Source organism: Fusarium flagelliforme (assembly GCF_020744385.1).
Source record: "Fusarium flagelliforme strain FIESC 12 MPI-CAGE-AA-0113 chromosome Unknown B0J16scaffold_1, whole genome shotgun sequence".
Lineage (NCBI taxonomy): Eukaryota > Fungi > Ascomycota > Sordariomycetes > Hypocreales > Nectriaceae > Fusarium > Fusarium flagelliforme.
Window position 1 is genome coordinate 4,610,812 of NW_025763503.1, and position 14,493 is coordinate 4,625,304.

The 14,493-nt window shown below is 48.4% G+C and overlaps 4 protein-coding genes across 4 annotated transcripts; 2 read left to right on the plus strand and 2 right to left on the minus strand.

The window, feature by feature from the left end:
* Positions 1-34: 34 nt before the first annotated feature.
* On the plus strand, positions 35-1,373 carry B0J16DRAFT_329150 (TAP42-like protein). Its single transcript, XM_046126294.1, has one exon. The coding sequence runs from the start codon at positions 161-163 to the stop codon at positions 1,208-1,210; it is 1,050 nt and encodes a 349-aa protein (XP_045989436.1). The 5' UTR covers positions 35-160; the 3' UTR covers positions 1,211-1,373.
* Positions 1,371-4,313, minus strand: B0J16DRAFT_28528 (uncharacterized protein). The gene has a single exon (XM_046124046.1). The coding sequence runs from the start codon at positions 4,217-4,219 to the stop codon at positions 1,487-1,489; it is 2,733 nt and encodes a 910-aa protein (XP_045989437.1). The 5' UTR covers positions 4,220-4,313; the 3' UTR covers positions 1,371-1,486.
* A 920-nt stretch (positions 4,314-5,233) lies between these two features.
* B0J16DRAFT_28536 (uncharacterized protein) lies at positions 5,234-9,703 on the minus strand. Its single transcript, XM_046124048.1, has 5 exons — positions 9,108-9,703; positions 7,740-9,030; positions 7,619-7,690; positions 7,494-7,562; positions 5,234-7,441 (listed from the first exon to the last, which is right to left on the minus strand). Exons 1-5 carry the CDS (start codon positions 9,436-9,438, stop codon positions 5,701-5,703), a joined length of 3,504 nt encoding a protein of 1,167 aa, XP_045989438.1. The 5' UTR covers positions 9,439-9,703; the 3' UTR covers positions 5,234-5,700.
* Positions 9,704-12,863: 3,160 nt separating this feature from the next.
* Positions 12,864-13,463, plus strand: B0J16DRAFT_314122 (uncharacterized protein; the record flags this gene model as incomplete). Its single annotated transcript, XM_046125169.1, has 1 exon — positions 12,864-13,463. The coding sequence occupies one exon, from the start codon at positions 12,864-12,866 to the stop codon at positions 13,461-13,463; it is 600 nt and encodes a 199-aa protein (XP_045989439.1).
* Between the last annotated feature and the right edge of the window lie 1,030 nt (positions 13,464-14,493).

The following is a 14,493-nucleotide window of genomic DNA, read 5'->3' on the forward strand; positions in this document are numbered from 1 at the left end:
ATGCGATCTCACCAGAACCTTGCTTATCGATAAGAGCTTCCTCCCTGTTAGCGCGGGGTTCTAGGAGCATCCAAGGGTCTAATTTATCATCCCCTCCATCCACCCACTCACTCTCATTTGCCTCCAACAATCTTCACGATCAATCAAATCCATATTGAAAATGTCATCAGAAGAGCCTCAATCGCTTCGCTCCCTCTATGAAGCTGCCGAAGAAAAGCGCCATGCCTTAAATAACTCTTTCGACGCAACGGCCCCCGCCTACCGCTCCGACCTCGAAGCTGCCCTCTCCCTCTACAACTCGGCGCGCGACAAGATCTCGGCGCTTGCTCTCTTCTCTACCAACGAGGGCATCGAGGATGTTTCCACCACTGATATTCCATACCTTCTTCTCGACGCCCATATCGCAGAGCTCGTGCAGAAGACTCCCAACCAGAGCCCTGACCAGCGCCTTGAAGTCCTCACAAAGTCTCGCGCCGCATACGAACGCTTCCTGGCCACCGTAGACGGATACGGTCTTGTGAAAGCGCCCTACGATCGTGTTCTCGAGCGATACCGTGACGAACCTGAGAGCTTTGCTGTAGTTGCGAGCACCGATGCTGCGGCGCGACGAGATGGTAAGATTGCCAACTTTCGGGCGGAGAAGGCGCTGAAGGAGAAGCTGGAGATGTTGCGACGGAACCCTCGATACGTTGAGCATGGCGATGAGGAGCTTGTGCGGGAGCTTTACTTGACGCAGATCACTTTCGCGGTACATTCTGCTCTTCAGGCTCTTGACTCACTAAATCGTGAGGTCGATATCCTTGGGCACGCGCCCCGGCCTTTTGGGCCTTCATCTAACGCCACACCCTCCGCCGATGACCACTTATCGCGCGTCGACCAGCCTCTGCGTCGCCTGCAATCACTTCCTGGAGGACCGCTTCTGTCTAAGCAGGGCAAGCCGCTCCAACCTTTTACGTTGCTCGGTTCGCGGGATCAGATGTCACGAGATGTATTCCGGTCAGGACATAACCTGCCAACTATGTCCATCGATGAGTACCTCGAGGAAGAGAGGAGACAGGGCAACATTCTCCAGGGCGGAGTGGAGGAGAAGAAGGTGGTGGATGAGGATGATATGGAGGCTGTCGATCGTGAGATGTACAAGCAGCGTGAGTGGGATGAGTTCGTGGACCATAACCCCAAGGGAGCTGGTAACACTCTCAACAGAGGTTAGCGGTATGTAGGAGATTCAAAGATGGACATACGAAAATACATAGGATGGATAATGGTATTGGCGTTAGATAAAAATGGGTTGGTAACATGGAGGGTTCAGCGTTTTTACATGCATTGCCGGTAAAGGAAAATATACAAGAAATGATACCCTCAGTACACGCGTTTTCATGCTATATGGACCGTTTATTAATGCATCTACTCGTTGATATCATGATATTCCTATATTTAGTACCATTTCCTTTGCCAAACAAAACAAGTAATCCTACCATGTCGGTCATTAAAAGATTGTATCCGAACTGTCATCACTATCTCCATCATCATCCCACATATACAGGTCATTGTCACCGTCACTGTCGTTGTTGATTGTACTACGACCTTGAGTAACAGATCTCGTCTCGGAGTCTGTTAGTTGATCGAACGTCTCGACTTGCATGTCGATTACCTCGCCCATGCCTTGGTGGTCTGCTGGCTGGGCGAATCTGGCATCTGAGTACTCGGATCCACCAATAGTGAACGATTCCGAGGCTATAGATTCGTCTTCAGCAATGACGTGGTCTGGTCGATAGACTGTCGAAATGCTATCCTGGACATTCATCGAAGCACCTGTCGAGCTCCCCCAAACTCGCAGCGCATCCATGTCTTCAATCATGGAACCACTGACACTGGCAGGCGCTGAAGGGATTGTTTGACCCGTGTGAAAGCTCGGTCCTGGCCCTTTAGGTCCCATATCAGTGGAAGGGATAGGGTCCTCAAAGACACCTCCCGTGCCATCGTCGCATCCTCCACACCACAATGGAAGGTATTTGAGTTCATTGTCGGTCAAGTTGAGTAGAAGATGTCTGGTGAGTGTGAGCGACGGTTCAAAGTTGCGTTGCCACGAGAGTGTTATCGGGCGAATTAGGTCCTTGACTGCAGCCTCGAGATGGTTGAGGGACACAATAGGTCTTCTGAATCGAGAAATGGAGACCTCTGTTGGGTACTCGTAGTCTTTGAGACCAAGGGTACGCGCCCAGAGCGGATCATCCTTGAGCCTTTGATTATGGGCGAGGAAAATGGCAAGTGCGTCTGTTGCTTTTTGTGCCAGAAACTTGAATGTTTTGAGCTGGTGATTGCGCAGTCTGCACCGATCGGAATTCCATCTTCGGGCGTCCATCATCACACCTACTTCGTTGTATGTTGCAGCACAGAGTGCCATCTGAATTCGGTTGAACTTCTGCATCACCACAGACGTCATCTCAAAGTCCTGCAGGTCCATGTATGTCAATCGGTCTTGATCTATACTCTGGTATGTCAAATGATTGTAAGCCGGAGGATTCGACATGATGTGGTCCCACGGCTCCGTGACCTCGGCGACCAGTGCATCCATAAGGAGACCGATAGCGTCAAGTGCATCGCTCGCCAGTCGTGAGTTCTCTTGTTCAAGAAGCTGTTCAATGATTCGCAGTCCACTCCACTCATCGATGTCCCAGAAATCGAATAGACGATTGTTGCGCATCATTTTGTCGATATCAGAAATCCTCGCAACATATGCCTGAGCTGCATGCTGCACAGTATTGCTAAGCTCATCAGGGAGATTTCCCAATCTTCGGCCAAATATCGTCGTCTGATTGCAGTACTCGTGTTTTCCATCACCGGCCAATTTGAGAGCGAGTTCGTTGACGAGAATTCTGAAAGCACACTCAGCAACCTCCGGTATTTGAAGTGAAAATGCGATTTGCAAAGCCTCTTCGGGTGCTACTTCAATGAAAGTGGTATTCGTGCCATGCAAGATCCACTGGTGGACTCGATCACGAAGGAGAGAACTACAGTCGAAGATGTTGCCAAGTTTGACCAGAGTCCACATGCGAGGCGCTGAGTCGAGGATGGCTCCTTTGCCCTCAATCAGCATAAGCAGCCTGATGATCCCATTTCTGTGGCGGACGGGGCAGTAATCTGGGATATGACGGTACGCAGGCGTCGAATAGAACTCATTTTCGTTTTTGGCCTTCATCTGCAGGGCGACCTCGACCCGAGTGGCAGGTGGTGGTTGTTTTCGGGTCCTATTCACTCCGTTCCTCCCGCTATTCACGTTTCCAGAGTTTCCTGTGTTTCCTTGCTCAGGATCAGGGTCTTCCTCCATTTCTTCGTCAGTCTCGGAAGGCTTTGTTCTATTGCACTTGCAGACATCGTCATGGCCGGATACCAAACACATATCGGTGTCATTCTCAATGTATGACCTCCACCACTTGATAAGCGCAGGGGTCAAGGATAGCTCAGTCATTTGAAATACCAGGTCGTCCCCTTCTGAAGGTGGCGTCAGATCGATCAAATACTTAATTCCTTCAGGCATCTTGTTCACCATCTTACGTCGCCTCTGGATTTTATACTGATATGTACCGCGGAGCATTTCGTCGAATACAGAAGATTTAGTCTCGAGGAGCTTTTCGGAGTGGACGCGGAATTGTTGCGACTTGTAAGTAATGCCATTGCAGTCTGCATAGTTGATTGCGTCGTTGCGATAGTTAGGGTAGTCAATGAAAACAAGGACATCTCCCTCGCAAAGCTCGAAGTTGATGGAATGAAGACGATAGCGTTGAAAATTCCGAGAACTTTCAAGATCGTCGTCTGTCATGAGACTCGGTATACGGTTGCCGTATAATTCGCTGTTGGACTTATTGAATGCAGATCCAGTCCAACGTGACATGGGAGCTGGAACTGGCAACGGATACTCAAGAGGGTCATACAGATCGTGTTCTAGTACGTTCTGGTTCTGTTCCTGGTTTTCGTTTCCATCTTGAGTGACTGTGCCACTGTCCGGAGGCTGACTTTGAGGCTCGGGCATAATTGTAGGATAAGTGTATTCAGGAATCATGTTGTTGGTTGGTGTAGACCGAGGCTGATTATGTCTTCTGTCTCGTAACGAATTATCGTTCTGGTCTGAAGGATTGCTGAGGCCGCTGCTCCAGGCACCAGGCACAGCACTTGGTCCGCCATTCGTTTGATAGTCTTGCCACTCGTCGGGGAAGTTCATGATAGTTATAGTATGGCCTTCTCTTGGGCACCGGGAATGTTGATGCAAGGAACGTCTATAAGGCAGTTGAGGTAGTTGAATCTATAAATCACATATAATATGCGATGGTATCTTGTTGTGTTTTGTAGGTGTAGATGCGAATTCGGGCTCAGATATAACAGTTCAACTGTACAACTGATATATGTCACATGCCAAGGCTGACTCGACTTTGTAGTAAGTGCAGTGCAGTTACAGGCACAGCAGTGCCAATGGGCTGTGCACGACCAGACAAGACACCGATGTGGCGCAGGCAACCGGAATATAGTTCTTATAAGATGAAGTCTTCGCAACCGTTTATATTTATAGTTGAGATGGCAAGAATGAATATTGCTCGATCAAGGGAATTTTTGTTGAAGAGGGGATGTAAGACGTAGAGTTCCGGAAGGAAAGACAATGGAAGATCGGCTGACGGACGGGCTGCCAGTGACAGACAGACAATTCAGCCAGCCCTACAGGAAAACCGCCTACCATTGCCTCCCTAAATACATACAGCACAGCTACCCCTCATGATCAGATTGATGCCTGAGCGTTGAATGACTGGAAGGTGGTTGCCTTGAGGCTGCCTACTCTACTGGATGCTACAGTACATAGTCTGACCAACCACTCAGCTAGCAAGAAATATACATGTTGGCTTTAGTTATAGAGTATACATTGGATCTTACTCAAGTACTCGTCATCTTCTAATGACTGTATTGTAATTTGTGTTTATCATTATTATCAGCATAAAAGACAAACATGTAAAAAGCATGCAAAGTTGGGAAAACATTGAATTATCTGTCTCTTCGCTGTAAGTAGCTGCCTGCCTAGTTTATGCAGCCTTCACCTCTGAAGTGGCAACAAACCAACCCCTTGAAGAATAATCAACCATTGGATGTCATTCAATTCCTAACAGACACTAAATCCAAGCGATGCTTAAAACGCTCCGGTGGTAGCTTGAAAATGACATTGCTGGCTCTTGTTACAACTGGCTTTAGGGTAGCCTACCATCAAAAATCACTAACACGGCGAGATTAAGGAATTGAATTTAAAGTATGAACATGACAGGAGCTAATTACTAGAGAGGCCGAACTTGGCATGAACCTCAAATCAGGTCTGCTTTCTGCAGATATGGACAGTTGTCAGCCTATCGTGCGTTATGTTCACAAACAACCATGATCGACATCTTGACGCGCACATCACTATCCCAATAATTCACCCAGTAAGCACGGTTCAATACAAGTCTCATGGTCAAGTTTGGAGTCAAGTTCGAGCACAAATGCATCATAATTATATATAGGTCAAATTACAGTATAACCACCACCTCATTACTCCACTCCATCGACGACAACCTCCAGGTCATCAGTCGTCTGAGATGCTCCAACGCCTTCAATGCATTCCATCAAAATATATCATACACACGAATAAAGCTGTGCCAAAACGCCCACACATGCCATGTCTCTTTTTTACACTGAGCCTCCCCGTTGAAACTGACTGTCGTCCGTCTCAGCTTCGTCGTCCGACTCATAGGCCACTTCCTTTCCCTTTCCTTTTGCATCCCAGCCTGGCTTAGCCTCCTTGAAACTTCGCCGACTAACTGGTCGCTTAGATGCCACCTTGCGTTGATTGCTTTCAACAGTGTACTTTCTTAGTCGGTCTCGTCCAGCTACTTCGATCATCTGTGTCGCAGTTCCCTCGTCTCCTGAAGAATTGCGTCGCGTTGTAGGAACTGTTGACGACTTCTTCAAGTCTCGCATCTCCTTGATCACATCCGCGAAACTCTCCTCCAGGGTCTTCATTCTAGCCAACACTAGTCTTCCCATCCTGTCGCGGTCAGCCGAGTCGTTACCACCAACTCCCCGCAGCTGGTTGTCCTTCATCATGGCCATGGCCATTTGCGTCTGAAAACTGCCTGGCATAGCCCCGATAGGATCCGCTCCGACGTGGTCAGAGATAGCACTCAGGTCAACTGAGGACAACCTCCGGACATCCTTAGGTCGGTTGCGTGGCTCAATGCTGAGAAGGGCCGATCGGCTAACAGCTCCAGCCTCAGTCATGCCTCGCGGTGGCATCACTGGTCGAGGCTTGGTGTTGGTGACATACATAGAACGACGGGGCGAGCTGCGTCTCGGGGTCTTTTCTCCTGTTGCTAGACGCCCACTGGTGCGTGGGCGTGGTTGGGCAGCAGGAGGTGGCGAAAGTGAGGACGCCTTTGACACTTGCTTAAAGTCTTGGGGATTGAAGAGTATTGTGTTGGTAGAAAGCGTTCGGTTATGCGCGCCTCGCTTAGGTCGAGGGGTTGGTGCTTTGTTTTTGCTCTTGCCCGATGAGCTCACGGACGAGGCTAGCTTTCCATAGCTGTTGGCATTGGGTGCAAAGTAGCTGTCAGCCTCCTCGCTAATTCGGTGGCTCCTGGCAACTTGGCTTTGGGCAGCGTTCGTATGATGGTCGTCCTCATCCTCATCATTTGTCACAAGTTCGTCATCTCCGTCCGCATCGGTTTGGTCCTTGTATTCGGGATCACCGGCCAGGCGAGTTGTTGAGAAACGAGATGGTCGAAGAGGCTGGCCAGCGTTGGATATCAGTTCAGCAGGATCACTCGCTGTTGATCTCACATCTGAAACGCGCCTCAGGTTGGTGGTTCGAGCAAAGCCCATGCTGGATCGTCGTTGCCAAGGAGGCATAGTAGCCTCTGGTGTTTGCCATGTACCTGGAGAAGCTTCGTTCTCGTCGTGCTGATCCATCCAGTTACGGATCGCTGTCTGCGTTTTCCGTCTCTCCTGGCGTCTCTGTGTTCTCAATGTGAGAGGGTCTGGCATGCGTCGGAATACTTCTTCAAGAGCGCGATCCTGCTGGAAGCCAGCCACTGATTCCTCGCGAACCCTAACGCTTGGACTAAACATAGCTGCACGGCCAGCGGGATCCATGAAGGAAATGTGTCGAGTTCGCTCACGAGTTGGATGTTCCACCAAGTCGGTCGGCTCATACATTGAGGGGGCCAGCCAATATCTCTCATACAGGTAGATGCAGAAGAGCACGGGAAAATGTGTGACTTTGATCACTGTCCGGTTCAGCGAAACGAAATGCTTCAGCGGCATGAAGTATCGAAGAGGCATAAGGAGCCAAGCAAAGATATTACTGGGAGCAATATAAGAGAACAATGCATCGTTCTTCACCATGGAGATGGTGTTGATGGCGAACAAGTATCTGAGACATAGTTAGAACAAACTCATTTTTACTAATCCAACTAGTCACTTACTGATGCTCTTCGTTTGCATTGCTCGCAATAGCCATGAAACTATTGGTCAAGACAGTAATCAAGATGGTCCTGGGCTGGTCAGTTCAAGAACTTGGGTTTGAGAGGTGGGTTTCAATGTAACTTACACGACAAGGAAATGACAAATGCTTAGGAAAAGGACCAGCAAAGCTCTCCCTAACCAGTTGTATGCATCCCATCTGCCAGTTGTTAGCTTCTCGACGTGAATTTCTGATTTGATACACTTACACTTCCCAGGCCGCAGGGGTGAAACCCATAAGAATCTGGAAGATCTTATAGGCAACATCGCTCGCCCCAAACGAATTTTTCGTCAACGTGAAGAAGAAGAAAAACCCACTGCAAAGGATTCCAATGAGAACGAACACCGCCACAAGATCGACGGCCATCAGTCGAAACGCGATAAGCAGCTGCGAAAAGTATTGGTAATGATCCAGGATACTGAAGATGCGCGGCAGAAGAAGAATCGCGTTGGCCGCAAGGACATCATATGCTAGATCGTTCCAATGATGGGGATCGACCAGAAAAACGCCATATGCTCGCATGCAGTAATAGACAATCAACAACAACAAAATGCCAAGGTCGAATACTCTCCAAACGCTCATGATATAAAGCTCGAATCCCTGTTCGTTGAAACCGACAAGCTCGTCCAGCATGAAGCCGGCACTCCAGAACCAGAAAATCAGTTCCAAACCGGTAATTTGAACAGAACGTTCGGCGAGAACGGCAAGGAACAATCCAATCAAGACCGCGAGAGATATTGTGGAGAGAAAAGACCTGTATCGAGGAACTCGAAGTCGGGAGAGCTTCAGAAGAGATGCTTGTCGAGGGTCGTAGAGCGACGCCGTACGACGCCCTGGCGGAGCAAAGTAAGAGTCCTTCTGAGCAGACGACCCAAGTAACGGAGTTCTGTCATCTGCCTTTCCTATAAACCCGTTTTGGTTGCGGTTATTGATCGGTGGGGGTTCGCGATGTAGGTTGTCGGCAGCCGAGTGGAAGGTGATTGCGCCGCTCCAAATAGCCTCGAGCTGTTGGACAACCAACGGATGCGCAAGCAAGTGCTTGGCGGAGGCTCGAATTGCAACTTCAAGAGTTGATGTTCGAGATGCAATCAAGGGCAGTCCATTGGCAGGTGGTGATTTCCGTGGAGAGGTAGGTATTTGCGATCCAGGAAGGCCTTGAAGAGGGTAAAAGCCATAGGCCAGGGCATCAATGAGCTCCCGGGTATTGTACTCTTTCAGAAGTTTGAGAGTCAGCAATTCGCAAACCTTGGCACGAGTGCTACTTATGCCTGCATTGCCTGGATAGCGTGCACCCTCTTTGGTAAACTGGAGGCAGTTGATCATGAGAGCATACAGAGTTGCACGACTGAAGTGCTGAGCGCGAATCTGTTGCTGCATAGGTTTGACAAGGAATTGAGAAACCTGGGGCGATCGAAGCTGGTCCCATGATAACGTTGTTTCGGTTCGCGTTGAAATGATAACTCGAATAGCGTGTGTTATACTATACACTGGTAGAGAGTCTGTATAAGTGATGTTAGTACAAATTCAACCAGGCTTTATAACTTTGCGAGTGGTATAAGAAAATAATAGCACGCACCCAAGTGAGAAGCAGAGAACAGCGGCAGAACAGGGAGGCCACTTCGTCGTCCATCTTCGTTCATTCCGTCCCTATCTCCGTCGTTGTCGTCTTCGTCATCCTCATCGCCATCGTTATTCGTACGTCGGTCATTACTTCGATAACGCCTCAAGCCTTCGTCGTGGGTAAAATCAGCATCGTCGTCATCGGCCTCGGTGAAATCGGCCGTTGCATGTCGTTCCAAGGTATAGCGTCGTCTTGCAGGGCCTGGAGAAGGGGAAGCACTTGTGTTCTGGCGACGATCGATTCGATTGGGGCCAGCCCTGGGGCGTCGCAGCAGAGAGGGAAACATTGGTCGGTGATTCGGTAACTTGGGAGCAAGCTTTCCGCCTTGCTTGATGTCGACTCAACGCGCCATGAAGGGGAGCAGCGCGGAGTATACAGAACAGTAGAGGTTGAGGTTGAGGTAGGTGCTTAGAGAGGGAGGAAGAGGATCTCTGCAACGAGCGTGGGGGGGATATCAGGTATGATAAAAGAAAAGAGAAAACCAAACAACAAAATCCGTTGCCGGAGTCGAGTTCTACAATCTTGGTAGTTAGGGAAGAAGAGGAAGAGGGTGTAGGAGCAAGATGTTCCCTGCCAATATCTGCTTAGCCCGGGGTCCAAGCTAACTGAGGCGACTGGAGACAAACTTCAAGGCCCGGGGCGCTGTCGCTACTGAACCTTGGGTCTTTGGAGGACAGACGACGCTAAAGCAGGCGAGTATCACGTACCTATTCGCTTACTCCACAGCCAATAGATACATGGAAAGTCCCCTGAACGAACTAGAGGATTAGCGGCTCCAGGATCTTGAGGGTGTAACGCCAATGGACCAGGTTCTATTTGGACGGATGTCAGAGGTCCACTGAACGGTCGACTTACATGCGCTACTAGAGGAAGAAAAACCAAGGAAATTTATGGCTTGCGGGACTGGAGGACCATGTGAGGGATGGGAGGTTTCGTAGTGGCCGAAGTCAGGAGACGAAGAAAAACTTGTGTGTGTAACTCATGATAGTTAGAAAATACATACTGTTGCTGACAGCAGACAGGATCCTGGGTTGCACTCTTTCAGCCTCAAAACGATGGCCACCAAGACAGGCAGATTTTTACTGACGACACAGGAACCTAGAGAAAAACAGGGAGGTGGATCACCAAATTACTTGTCCGTAGTCCCCTGTTAATTTACAGTAGATTTGCACCATCTGCGGGACAGTGGACAGTGGACATCCATTTGCAACTTTTTGGAGATGAAAGGGAAAAGCCATGGCCTGTTCTGACTCGCAGCGCCAAGGCTAGCCATTGCTGCAGCTGTACAGGGTGGATGGGCATCCATTGTTTATGGCTGGACGATCTGTGAAAGATCTTCAGAAGTTCAAGATAAGAGGCTGGCTGATGTCCTGTCCCAGTCTGACCTCACTTTGTTCACCGACACAATTCCAACCGAGGTTCCTTGACAACTACGTAGGCTATGATGGTAATGATGGCGTAGTGTTGGCTCTGTGCTGTACATAGTTATTCGTCCTGCATCTTCCCTTGTGCATGTCGTCGCAATAAGCAACAACCTTGGCCTTTGGTGTGTTGATCCACTCATTCGTCTGTAAATAAACAGCCAGACCCGACCAGACGTCTCACCTGGAGCCCTGGTCCACTCCCTCTGTAACGAAAGACCGATCTCATGATCAGCAGACATTCGACCTCCTCACCATCCACTCACTCCATCATGAGGAGACGAGACGAATCGAACAGGCATGCATGGCAATAATGTTTGTCTCTCTGTTGTTACGTTAGACAAACACAGACACAGACAGCGGCGGCATTTGAAGTTTGCATTTGCATTCTTTTGGCAGCATCTCATCAGAAGCCATCTCGATTCAATTACAGATGCAGTTAGACTCCTCCAGGTTATAATCCGGGGGGCCAGAGTCAGACACCAATAAACCCCTCGCGATAGTCTCGTTGCGCTATCGCAATCCCCTCACCCTCACCCGAGCGAGCACAAACTACGGACCAATGTTGCGCAGATCTCGACTAACTAACTCAAAGTAACCAAAATATTCTCCATGTTCATGCTTTGCAACACGGAAGCTCTTCCGGGCTATTTGACCTGCAGAACAACCCCGGTTATGTATGTTTGCGTGAGCTCATCGCTTCATGAGATCAACCATTGCTCGACCTTAATCTCGACTGCTATCTGATAGGTCAGTTCCCGCATTGGCAGCAGACTGTATGTAGCTTGCGACAGTTCAGGGTGGTATCACTGCGGCCATATGTCGATTCCCCCACGCCCGACTGCTTCACCGCCGTAACAGACGCATGTGGGGATGCTTTTCATACGAGAAATGGATTTCTTCTCCTTCTCACCTGATCAATTGCATCTTCCTATTTCGGATCCGAGTGCTTCCAACGACTTCGGATGGAGGTAGTCTGGAACACGATCTATCTAGTAAGCAAGCCACACCGCTGCAATGAGCAGTGGACAATAGTACGGATGATATTATTCCAAGGAGGAGTACAGTACGCTGTGACAAGACATTGTTTAATGGATCGGAGTATCTGCCTCTCATCGCAAAATGAAGCTTGAACGTAGTCATTCTGTCCGGTTGATTCTGATGCTCTCGCCAGACCTAACCTGTAGCAGCAGATATGTGATTGATTGTCTCACCACTCACTCACGCCTTGATGGAAACGACATGACTCAAGCCTCATTCGCCTACCGGAGGTAACCAATAAGACAGCCTCTAATTCGGAGGTGAATATACGACTCGACTGAACACAGAATCTTTCACCTCAAGCTGGGGAGCAAGGGCTCGTCTTTCAATACATCGCTCGGATCCATTGTTAACTACACGATATGGACTAAAGAAGTGCGAGATAACCGAAAGACTACTTTAGCGTTCATCATTGCAGCATGGACCTGCATTATTCTTAAGCATGATGCAATTATAGAAGAATAGGAGCCCGGTCGGTACACATGTGTAATAAAGTATAACCATGCTTACTTAATACTCTATGATCGGTGACTCGAGATATAACTTTGGTCTGGTGGAGAACTATCTACACTAAATGGTTTGTAGAAATTATTGCTCCTAATATCCACTGCCCACATCGCTTTTTCTATCAGTCATGCCCAGGAACTATAGTAATGACCAATTCCCTTGGACATCGATGGTTCGTAAACGCAGCGTTGCATCCGTCGATTTCAACAGCTTGGACCCATGTTTCGAGACGTCCCAGGTATTCGGATACCGTCTGGAATCAAGTTGAGCCCCGCATGCAACGGCAAGACAGCAACTTTATTATACCAATGACCATGCGAGTTGACGAGGATGACTTTTCGAATCCGGATTTAAAGTGATCTATTTGGTTGAGACATCTGCAATGGCCGCCTGTGACAGCTGTCTGTGCCAATGAGGGTTCCCTGTGAGACACCTGTTACTCCGCTTTGGGAACAACGTGGCTGATGCTCTTATATGGTAACAGATATATACGTTTTCGACAGGAGGCGCATAAAGGAGAGTGGTGTAAGCGGTCTCAAGGATAGAATGAGAGGCCTTTCTTAAACACATATAAGCCTCCAGAGCCTTCCTCGTTCTGAGTAATGATGACTTTGGCGTGACTATCCTTGATGCCCCTGGACGGAGGAAGCCTGCAACTACCTGTCTTCGCCAGATGGACACAGAAACAAGGGTCCAACTTTGGCTGAACGCTTACCACGAACAAAAACATGGCGGTTCAATAATGGAAAACGCCGTGCCTACTCAAAGGACACAGACAACGTTCGATTGCAAGCCACCAGCAGCTGATCAGCAGCCAATACCCAACAATGCCATTCATACGTCTGAAAGCGTTACCAACGATGATTCTCCGATAGAAGAAGAACTTTCGGAGAACATTGTTTATCACCTTTCTTCACATTCCTTCCTTCAACCGGCCCAAAACCTTTTAATACGCTATCTTCGGGACCAAGCCGACATCAAACCGATTCGCTCAAGCCCCTCGCTTGATGTTATTGCGGACCTACCCTCGATGCTCTTCAGCACTTTACCACTCTTAATTTCGATTTGGACACTGACCAGCTACTGCTGGATTCCACTATGTGGGTTAATGATATGGGAGCGTATGGGATCTGATGTCATATACGAGTTCTTGTGCCGGATATTGAAAGGATTTGGATGGCTGAGGGAGGTTATAAGAGGGACATACGAGATTGCCACTATGATGAACAGCTCTGCCGTTATGTCAAAAGGAGCTCGGCGAGTGCTGCCATGGGCAGATGAGCAGATGAATGACGAGGGAGCGTTAGAGAGTCTTCTATACCCCCATTGTGGGAGCCTCTAGCCTCGAGAACGGATGGTCAGGATACGATTTGAAGGAATGACGAACGATACAATGTACACGACGAATATCACACCCTACGTAATGCGCAGCGATTAGCAAAAGGATATCATGAATAAAGTAATTGCCACAAAGCATGGCTCCAACCGGCATCTAAATACCCGAAGTAATCCACCTGACAAGAATTCAAATCGACCACGAAGGAAAGATATACTGTAATTAGTTAGCATTAGTACCGGTTCACTTTATCTCTTTGATGCCCTGGCTGTGCACATCCCGCACCTCCAATTGCCTTCAGCTAATCAGAAGCCTGATAGATGAAAATAGATACTTTCTGTCCTAATATCTTACTAAGAAACGTAAGTATTTATGGTTATATAACGATAGAGGCTCAGGATGGACATCAAAGAGATAAAAATAAGAGAAGTTGAAAGTAGCAGTGCTCTTCAAATCTTGCACCTAAAGGCAACGTCCTGAATGGAAGGAATTGGAGGAAAAGCTCCAGAACAGCTCTTAACCAGATCGTTTCATTCCAGAAATAAGGACGGACTGTAATTAGCGAGGCAGATCGTTGAAAGTTAAAAAAGACCATAAACCTTGATCAAGATGTGTTAGTGCGAGGCCTCAATCTATTGGACGATGGGATGGATGGCTGTCATTCATTAGGTTCTCAGGGATATGGGCTGCAAGGCACCCGGAAACGTGCATTACAGTAAAAAGCCACAACCGACGCCTTCAGCTCGTGCATGTCCGTAGAGAGACAGTATGGATATGCATGACTTAACCATTGACTGGTCACCGGCTAAGGCACTGACGTTGTTAGTGAGGCCCGTGTTTTGGCCAAGTAATGTTATGGATCTGATGGATATCGCTGGAGTCAACAAACAGCCCATTCCCCTTCATGTTGGGTATGAAAACTGTTGCAAGAGTTTCATCACCTTGACAACAAAATGCCTAATCGAGAGGACTATGACTATCTATAGCGACTAAAACATTGTATGTCTTGCAGTGGCTTGGTGTTTTAGATCGTTAA

Excerpts from the sequence above, each read along its gene's own strand:
- B0J16DRAFT_329150 (XM_046126294.1), top strand. The coding sequence starts at position 161 with ATGTCATCAGAAGAGCCTCAATCGCTTCGCTCCCTCTATGAAGCTGCC.
- B0J16DRAFT_28528 (XM_046124046.1), bottom strand. The coding sequence starts at position 4,219 with ATGAACTTCCCCGACGAGTGGCAAGACTATCAAACGAATGGCGGACCA.
- B0J16DRAFT_28536 (XM_046124048.1), bottom strand. The coding sequence starts at position 9,438 with ATGTTTCCCTCTCTGCTGCGACGCCCCAGGGCTGGCCCCAATCGAATC. Across the intron at positions 9,031-9,107 it reads GTTCTCTGCTTCTCACTTGG|ACTCTCTACCAGTGTATAGT; the intron begins GTGCGTGCTATT and ends TCACTTATACAG. Across the intron at positions 7,691-7,739 it reads ACCCCTGCGGCCTGGGAAGT|ATGGGATGCATACAACTGGT; the intron begins GTAAGTGTATCA and ends AACAACTGGCAG.